The following is a 10,261-nucleotide window of genomic DNA, read 5'->3' as shown; positions in this document are numbered from 1 at the left end:
TTTGCTCAAATAAAACCATTGCTGTCACATTTCCGTGACTGGCAGACTTCTTCTCTGAAGGTGCTCACATTAGAGGGAGTATGGAACAGAATGGATACTCCCATCTTCTAGAAATTTCTTCTTCACCATTTGAAAATTTGCCTAATAAGGAGAAAACTGTTTTTCTTTGAAGATGGCTAATAACTTTATGCTCGCTCAGTGAGTAGCATTCCCTCTCATCCGTATTTCTCCTCCTTATGTCATTATGGGGCTTTACTAACATCCATTTGTTCTTGGAAAGTGTTAATTAATTACAAAGAATTAAAAATTATTTTTCAATTTTTGATGATTATTTTCTTTTATAGGCTTTACTATTTTATCATCTGTTGGCTTTGTTCATGAGTGCTCTAGCTGTTTTTTCTGACAGTTTCTAATTGAGAATCATGACAGTAGCCTATATCCCGTGCTCTGAAGCCAATACTCCAGCCGTTCTCTAGAGATGCTCTGAATTTTGTCCTAAATAAAAACCATAAAGAAAAGCCATAGTTGTTGCTTTTTGTTGTCACAGTTGAACAAACATCTTTTTTAATAAAACAAAAGCCAAAGTCTGTTTTCAAGGTAGGATTTGTTGAAAACTGGAAGGGAGAGTCCTCCTTTGACGGGAGAAAAGCTCTTGAGGGCAGTGACATGGTGTTCAGACTCCCTGTTCTCTCTGCCGGTCTTTTCAGCAATACAGAGAGTAGCCTGCAGTCTGGTGACGGTCAGGCAGGTGGAAAATCGTGGCAGTCACAGAAGCCTTTTAACCATGTATTGGTCTGTAGGTTTCTTCTTTGAGAAGGCAGCCACATATTCTTGAGCAGTATCCCACTGGTCTGGAAACCTACTCCCGTTTCACTCCATTTTCTTGTACCTGAGTGGTGACACCCTGACCGGGATTTTGTTCTGGTCCCTGCAACATTTAATGAGAGGTCTAACAGTATTAGCTGGAGAGAGGCATTGAAAGGGGATTTGGCAATGGGATTCAGGGATAATCCAGGCTTAACGAAGGCGGCGGCATAATGAAGGACATTGAAGCTCTCTTTTTACCGATTCAGGAAGGAGAGACTGCATTAGTTTGGACTTGCAGTTACTAGTCTACACACTAGAAAGCTAAGTACTTTAAAAAGACTCATGCTCATATTCTTCAAAATGTGGTTGCTCAGTCCTCTAAGGCACCACATGAAATTTTTCCAGTGGATGGATAAGTGAAATTTTCAGGCCTCTGCTGTAAAGAATACAAAACCTTCTTCAGCATCTGTACTTAATATCAAGAATTTCTTATGACTGTATTTTCTTTTTTTCTACAGGAAATTTGAAGATAGTCATGCCTATTAGATGTCTAGAAGATGCAGGTAATCATTTTATACTGGAAAAAATCATATATTCCCATTACCTTTGTGTTTTCCTACACTTTACTCATGCTTCTTCAAGCCAAATTCAGATTTTCCACTGCAGGAATGAAAAATATTCCAGGATCTCTACTACTCCTTTTTTTCCCCTTTTTCTTTGCTATTGTAAAATCGTGACTGTCTTTATAATTCCCACTGTTTCATCCAGAAAGTGACCTTTGTTTGGATAATATGGAAACAAGAAGCCTGCATTGTTCTTCTAATTCAAATATTGTATTTGTCTATGAAAATCATACCCCTGAGCTTTTTTTCTTTATAATAGGACTGTGGAAACCGATTGCATGTAGGCATAAAGCATTCATGTATAGCTGGATGGAAGGGTTTCGACATTAAAATCTAAAACGCTAAAGTCACGTGAACACAGTCGTAGCTCTTTTCTCTAATACATGTTTGGCCTCTAGCAAGACATTCTCAGTAAAATTTAATAGAGAGATTGGAAGATGGAGATGTGGGAAGGTACCAATAGCGCCGTGTTTGGAATGCTTATTTGATGTCTCTTTCTTGACTGTTTGAAAGTAGTTTAAAAGGGTGATCAACACCTTCTTGTAAAACCAGTTAGATGACCTCAGGTACGAAATACATTGCTTCAGCCATCTTAAAATTTGGTATACACTCCATGGTAGTCATGTAGGATTTCTGCCTAGCCAACAGTGAGCAACAGGCGGTCTTCATAGCGGAGGGCCGTGTGCACAGACACTCCCTATGTCTGAAACACCCATCACAATACCGAAAGATTTCTCCTCTGGAAGTACAGTCACCCTCCTCTGACTTCAGAGGAAGGCCAGGTGACTAAAGTGCATGCCTGAACTGTAGGTGAGTAATAGTGGAAAAGGTAATTCCCACCCATGGTATTAGGACTCTTATTTTCAGCAGTGATTTGCAGAAAGAGCCTTGGAAGTAGGTGGTGAACTTTCTGAGAATTGAACCTTTAAACTGTCCCCAGAAAGCACTCCAAAGCTACTGTTTAATGTGGAAAGTGTGGAAAGTGTAGATCTCAGTTTCTATTCCTAGGGCTTTTATTTAGTAGTGATTATGCTTGTGGGCAGTCTTTGGAGCCAGTCTGTGTCTGCTTACAAAAGGGAGTTTGGTGAAATGTAGTTACCTTTGCTTAAGTCCCTGAATACTTTTCATGTTGGGCTCAATAATAGTGCAACTGACTGCATCCATGTTATTTAGCATGGCTGTATTAATTGGTGTGTGGGTTTTCTTTGTTTTTGATTTTTCCATACAGATAGCTGTGTTGCCATGGAAGAGATGAAGAGAACCTTGCTTTAGTAGATCACAAATACCTATGTGTCATTCTGCATCTCCGTATTTAATAACAATGGAAAATGTCCAAATCCTGTAACAAGTCTTTGCAAATGTGTGATAAACTGTTTAGGAAAGTTCCTGCCATGAACAGAACTGTGTAATACTCACATTAGTGTACAGACACAAATCTAATGCCTATAGACTACTGTGTGGAAAGTTCCAAAGAGAAAGAGAAGTCTGTGAACTTGCAACAGCCCTGGAAAAATGGGAGCAACAAAACTTTAAAAAGCACAGCTTTGGACACACTCCATGTGTCTGCACAGCTTTCAAGTGAACTAGCACTTAAGACCTTGTGTAACAAGATGGACTCTGGGGACACAGCTATAGGGCAAAAAGCTACCTCAAGGTCTGGAGAAACCGCTAAAGTACCAAGTAGATGGAGGCAAGAACATTCAGCTGTTATTAAGATGAGCACTTTTGGCAATCAAGAAGTACAGAGGCAACCACAAATAGATCACGAGCAAATAGGAAACACAGCATCAGCACAACTTTTTAGTTCTGGGAAACTGGTATCATCGAATGAAACGGCACAGCAAGTCACGGAGAAGCAATATCCACAGCATCGTCCAAGTCCTTACTCATGTCAACATTCACTTTCTTTCCCACAGCATTCGTTGCCACAAGGCTTCTTGCACAACATAAAGCCACATCAGAGCTTGGAAGGCCCTCCGTGGCAGTTCCCTAGCCACTTGCAGTCAGTTGCCTCAGAGGACTTGTTTCCTTTTCATATGCATAGCCATAGCGGAGGTTTCTCCAGGAAGAAGATTTCAAGTTTGAACCCTGCCTACAGCCAATATTCACAGAAATCTTTAGAACAATCAGAAGATGCTCACAAAAAGGAGCACAAACCCAAAAAGCCTGGCAAGTACATTTGTCCTTACTGTAATCGGGCTTGTGCCAAACCTAGTGTACTGAAAAAACATATTAGGTCTCATACTGGGGAGCGGCCGTACCCTTGTGTTCCTTGTGGTTTCTCCTTCAAGACGAAGAGCAACCTTTACAAGCACAGGAAGTCACACGCCCATGCAATTAAAGCAGGATTGGTACCTTTCACAGAGTCAGCAGTCTCTAAGTTGGACCTAGATGCCAGTTACATCGATGTGGAAGCTGAAATACATTCAGATGGCGAGCAGAGCACGGACACTGATGAGGAGAACCCACTCCTGGTGGAAGGGTCTGAAAAACTGAGCCCCGTCCCGCAGCTCCCCCTGGACATTGCTAGCAGGAGCAGTTTTCACTCCTCCATGGAAGAATCCTTGGTGGGGCCAATGAAAGTGCCCATCTTGATTATCCCTAAAAGTGGAATTCAGTTACCCAGTGAGAGTTCACCGTATATTGGCTCTGATATGTTGCAAAACCCATCCTTAAGTACCAGGTCGGATGACTCTCATACAGTTAAACAGCGACTTGCACTAAGACTGTCAGAGAAAAAGGGTCAAGATTCTGAGCAGTCGTTAAACCTCCTGAGCCCACACAGTAAAGGAAGCACTGACTCTGGTTATTTTTCCCGCTCAGAAAGTGCTGAGCAGCAAATTAGCCCACCAAATACTAATGCAAAGTCTTATGAAGAGATCATCTTTGGCAAGTTCTATAGGATTAATCAAAGGACAGCCCTAACAGTAGCCACAACGAATCAGGAACACAGTTTAATGGGTAGAAAGGGCAAAGCAGAGCCATTACCTCTTTTAAATAACAGATTAGATATCAAGATGCTTGAGGAACATATTTCTCAGCTGACTCCAAATAAAGAAGAACTAATTGACTCCAGTCACTTGGGCACTATTAAATCTACCCAAGTTTATCCCGGCAGCAGTACAGAATCTAGGCAATCCCAGACCACCACATCACCCATCAAAAGTGAATCCAGCCTGTACCAAGTCAGTCAGCAGGGCGACATGCCTGTCCTTCTAGAGCCCCCAGTAGATTCCTCCCCTCTGTTTAGAAGTAACTCTATGCCAACCTCTTCTGCAAACAGCCTAAGTATTCCCCCGTCTCTGAGGGGAAGCCATTCGTTTGATGAGAAGATGACTGGCTCAGATGATGTGTTTTACCCCGGGACAGTGGGAATATCCCACCAAAGGATGTTGAGAAGACAGGCTGCCTTTGAACTGCCCTCTGTGCAGGAGGGGCACTCAGATTCAGACTATCATGGAAGACCAGGGAAAAATATCATTATTGCTTCCAGCAGACAGACAGCAGGTGACAAAGGACCATCCTTGAAAGAGAAGAAAGGAGACAAGACCTTTTATGACTATGATGCCAGTGGAAAGCACTACAGAAAGTGGGAAGAATTTGAAGCTCAGAAGCAGAGCTACAGGGACTCACCATCCTTAGGTGGGACGAACAAGGGGGGAGAGTACTTTGTTGACCCACTTGGACAATCTCAGGTGGTGCCATCCATGCTTGGAACAACTTTTGAAAACAGAAAGCGCAGGAAGGAGGAGAGCGTTGGAGATGAGGAGGACAGTCCCATGCTTTGCAGCAGTACGACTGGCACCAGTGGGGGAATTCAGCCTTTGGACTTTGATCCCAAATCACAAATTCAGGAAGTGCCAAGGAGCGGATTTGCCCTTCAAGGCCTGGACAATGCTGCCCATTGCCATATGGAGCGTTTTGAAATCTGCAGGCCTTACTTGCAGTCTGGGAGCCCGGCAGCTTCTCTGGAAGACTCATCCTTAACTGCAGAGCAAGAAAAGACTGCAGAATCACTGGCTAGAAAACCCCCTGGAAATGTCATCTCTGTCATTCAGCACACAAACTCGTTGAGCAGGCCAAACTCATTTGAAAGATCTGAATCTACAGAACATATTGCATGCCAGCAGGAAAAGATCTATTCACCATCTGAAACGTGCGAAAGTGAGATTTGTGAGTCCCCAATGAGCCCAGAGCGAGCTCCACAAACGGAAAATGCTGACACCAGTAAGCCATCTCCATCCCAGCCGCCTCAGCCCTATCACATGCAGCCCAGATTGGTTCGCCAACACAACATACAGGTACCTGAAATTCGTGTCACAGAGGAGCCAGATAAGCCTGAGAAAGATAAAGAAGTGCAGAGTAAAGAGCAGGAGAGACCCACGGAAGAATTCCAGTGGCCTCAGAGAAGTGAAACCCTTTCTCAACTTCCAGCTGAAAAGCTACCACCCAAAAAGAAGCGTTTACGACTGGCTGACATGGAGCACTCTTCTGGAGAATCCAGCTTTGAGTCCACAGGTACAAGCCTCTCTCGCAGCCCTAGCCAAGAAAGTAATTTGTCCCACAGTTCAAGTTTTTCAATGTCCTTTGAAAGAGAAGAGAATATGAAGTTCATCACACCTCCCAGACAAGATGAGTTTGGAAAACAGTCTGAGTTTTTAACAGTTCCAGCTGGTGCTTACTCACTTTCTGTCCCTGGGCATCACCATCAGAGGGAAATGAGACGCTGCTCATCTGAACAGATGCCCTGTCCTCATGCTGCCGAAATCCCAGAGATCCGTAGTAAATCCTTTGATTATGGGAACCTGTCTCATGCTTCTTCAGCTGGGACACCTACTACGGCACTGTCTCCATCCCGAGAAAGGAAGAAATGCTTCTTGGTTCGCCAGGCTTCCTTCAGTGGTTTTCCAGAGATTTCCCAGACTGATCAGAGCACAGAACAAAGTATAAAGCAGGAGCAGATGGAACACGCACAGGCTGGTCTTCGCTCCTCCCAGCTTGCCTGGCATCACTCCCCTTCCTCTGTACTTCAGCCCATTCAGGTAGATGACTCTGGGAAACAGGCTATTGGCTCTTGTGCTCAGCTTATTAATAGCTCATCCCACCTTGTCCAGCAACAGGCTCTTCTTGCAGACAGCCCGGAAATGTTAAGGACTCCCTTGATCCAACAAGCACCTTATATTCCTAACACGCATCCTTCAGAGCCACAGCAGCTATTTGCACATCAGGAAAAAGTCCCGTTTCCCCCTATTCATAGCACCTTGTTTCAGTTCCCCTATCCAGCTGTCTGCATGGTTCACTTACCACCATCTCAGCAGCCTGTCTTGTGGCAGTCATGCACAGAACCTCTACATTTCCAGCATCATTTTGTACAACAGCTGCAGAAATCTTATGTCAAACAGCCTTTCCAAGCAGACGTTCCTGCAAGTTATCACCTGGAACATGCGCCAGAGCTTATTGGAAAGAAACCGGCTGATTACGTGCACGCTAAAGAGCAATCATACCAGCATTACTCAGGAACATCTGGGCAGTATTCAAAAAATACTCTTGTGAAGTATCAGTCGGACCATAGCATTAAACCAACAGATACCTCCTCTGAGCAGCATCCTCAGACAGATTTTGACTCCCCAAGTGATGGTTCTGTACAGTCTTTGCCAGGAACTGTTGTTCCCGTCAGGATTCAAACCCATGTGCCATCTTACGGTAGTGTCATGTACACAAGCATTTCCCAGATCCTTGGTCAGAGCAACAGTCCTGCAATTGTAATTTGTAAAGTTGATGAGACTGTTTCTCAAAGAACACTGGCAACTAATGCAGCCATGCAGGGAATTGGATTTAACATAGCCCAGATGTTGGGTCAGCACGGAGGGCTAGAAAAATATCCCTTGTGGAAAGTGCCGCAGACGCTACCGCTCGGATTGGAGCCACCAATTCCTCTCTGTTTGCCTTCCAGTTCTGACATGGCTTCTACCCTGGGAGGAAGCAAACGAATGCTTTCACCTGCCAGCAGCTTGGAGCTCTTCATGGAGACCAAGCAGCAGAAACGAGTCAAAGAAGAAAAAATGTATGGGCAGATAGTTGAGGAGCTAAGTGCAGTTGAGTTAACTAACTCAGATATAAAGAAGGATTTTCCAAGAATGCAGAAGCCTCAACTAGTAAGGCAGAGCTGTGCTACCGAGCCAAAAGAAAGTCTGCCATCCGTGTCATCCTCTTCACCGCTGTCGTCCTCATCATCTCAAGATTTCCCACCTGTCAGCATGTCAGCCACTGATGCTTTCCCACCGAGCAGAGAGAAACTTTCCAGTTTTGATTCCACGTCACCAGGGCAGAAGTCCAGCGGCCCTTCTGAAGGAAGAGACTCTCCAGAAGAACTGGATGTGGATGAAACATCCTCAGATATGAGCATGAGTCCACAGAGGTCTTCACTGCCACCAGGAGAAATTCAGCCAGAAGACCAACTGAAACATCAAAAATTGCCTCTCGGGATGCTAGTCCAGATGTCATCCAATGCCAGTGGGAAAGTCACAGGCTCAACCATTCTCCTGACAGATGTAGCAGATTTTCAGCAGATCCTTCAGTTCCCCAGTCTGCGCACTACTACTACTGTGAGCTGGTGTTTTTTAAACTATACGAAACCCAACTACATTCAGCAACCAACCCTCAAATCTTCTGTTTATGCTTCATGGTGTATAAGTTCATGTAACCCAAACCCTTCTGGGCTAAGTACAAAGACTACTTTAGCACTTTTAAGGTCCAAGCAAAAAAACACCACAGAAATCTACACGCTGGCTGCTATGCATAGACCTGGAGCTGGTAAACTGACATCGTCAAGTGCATGGAAGCAGTTTGCTCAGGTAAATAAGAGGTTTTAATGAAATTAAATTTATGTGTCTTTATTTGAGAAAATATTAGTAAACTATGAAATGTAAGTTAATGATTTAAAAAAAAAAAAAAGATTCCCCATTTGGAAATCAGACACTGACATCTTCCCACGACAACTTTTGAGCCTCAATTTGCCCTTCTGCAAGCTCTGCTACTTTGGCTGTCTCTGTCTCCGTTTTCAAAAATCAGGTGTAAAAAGTGAGGCTTTTAAAGCCCTCCCATCGTGTGTGCCAGAGCCTCATACATTATCTTCTTTTACTTTGTCCTTTGTTTTTGCCATGTCCTGATTCAAACAGTATCAGACACAAACATCCAGGTGCATTCCTAAGTAAAGATTAAGTTAACACTGAGTAAGGATCTTCAAATACATTTAATGTCTTTTACATACTGACTCTTCCTCACGGACTAAGCATTAGATAATCGTGCCAAGGAAAATTCTGTAATGGCAATAAATTACTAAATTACTTTCTAAGGCTTTTCCATTTCTGTTTTCCATAATTTTTTTCTGAGGAAAGATACGGTGCTGTCTTTTCTGTCAGGACTCTCAGAAAAATTTGTCCATGCTGCCCCGTCTCTCATTCTCCATCAAATTAAGTGGGACAAATCAATTCATCTTATAGAGTTGCACCAAAATGAGAGTTTGGCTTTGACCTGGAATGTTAAAAGTACTTGAAATGAAGTGTGCGTTTATTGTGTGCTCCAGCAGTAACACCCTTCCTTGACTTTGTTCTACAGATGAAACACGAGCCATTCTTCTTGTTTGGCAGCAAGCTTGAAAAGAAAATAGTGGGGAATATTATAAAAGAAAGAGTAAAAGGAGACATGCATGGAGATAAAGACATTACATCCAAACAAACTGAGCCGATACGAATTAAAATCTTTGAAGGAGGGTAAGAAAATGCAACTGGAAATTTCAAGCTCAGCCTGTCATTTAAAGAGATTTGAAAATGCATGTGAATGAATTGGGATGTAAACAGTCTCCTGTATTCCTGCCGTGTCTTGTAGCTCACAAGCCTCTTCTTTTTTGTGTATATGTCAGTCTTAAACTGCAGGACACCTGTATACTTACTCTTGGCTCTACTTTGCTATTAGGACAATTACATTTTCTGTCTGTGTGAGAGCACTCACTCAAAATTGTTGCTTTCAACGGTTAACATTTTGATACTTTCTATACCATTTCTTTGTATTTAATGGCTTCCATGAGGATATTTCTCCATTTTTAGACTCTGTGAACCTCCACTCAGTTAAATGGGTTAGCTAGGCATGCTTATGCTCACTCTTGTAAGTTTTTATTATCTACTGAAGTTGGATTTTAGAGGTGAAATTTTAGATGACAATGAAATCTGTGCTATCTCAGCCTAATCCGTAGATCTGTCATGTGTGGTTGATAAAATAATGTTTAATTTTACCATGGCCATCTATCACTGAAGTGACACAAAATAACAAAGAGAGGGAAAAAGGAGACCTGAAAGCCCATTAACATTGTTTTGAAGCTTGTTAGAAAAAGCAAATGAAATGTACACTTGTTTGCCTCTGCAACATCTTCTAAAACTGAAGATATTGTTTAATTTCTTTCTCAGAATTCTGACACGATGCAATTAATTTGCCAGTTGTTAGTGGTCAATAATCAAGTGGCTGAACAAGATGTGTTTTTCAGTCTTAACCAAACTCAGATGCTCTCACAGCACTGTTTTACTGGGGTAACTGAATAGGGCAGGATGGAGATGTGAGAAATTCATACATCCATTTCCTTCCCCTGTCGGTTTGTACCCTTTAAAATCTCAGTTGTCCATTAATATTATGAGGTTTGGCTCTGCTTGAATAGTCTCCGTGAAATGAACACTGACATTTCTCTGCATAGTCTGCAGCACTGAAGGAGTATAGCCTACATCTTGCCTGAAAGACTGAAATTGTTATTTTGGAGATTGTTATAGAATCATAGAATCATA

The 10,261-nt window shown here is 42.7% G+C and overlaps 1 protein-coding gene across 1 annotated transcript; it reads left to right on the top strand.

Annotated features, from left to right (window-relative positions):
• Nucleotides 1–2,869: 2,869 nt before the first annotated feature.
• Nucleotides 2,870–9,202, top strand: HIVEP2 (human immunodeficiency virus type I enhancer binding protein 2; the record flags this gene model as incomplete). The annotated part of the gene is made up of 2 exons (XM_010150742.1): nucleotides 2,870–8,284; nucleotides 9,048–9,202. Coding segments are annotated over exons 1-2 (5,570 nt in total), but the record flags the coding sequence as incomplete, so codon positions are not given.
• Nucleotides 9,203–10,261: the final 1,059 nt, after the last annotated feature.

The sequence above is a fragment of the Eurypyga helias genome, unplaced genomic scaffold, assembly GCF_000690775.1.
Source record: "Eurypyga helias isolate BGI_N326 unplaced genomic scaffold, ASM69077v1 scaffold34124, whole genome shotgun sequence".
Classification (NCBI taxonomy): domain Eukaryota; kingdom Metazoa; phylum Chordata; class Aves; order Eurypygiformes; family Eurypygidae; genus Eurypyga; species Eurypyga helias.
Note: the sequence above shows the minus strand (reverse complement) of the source record. Positions and strands in the feature narration are given on the sequence as shown.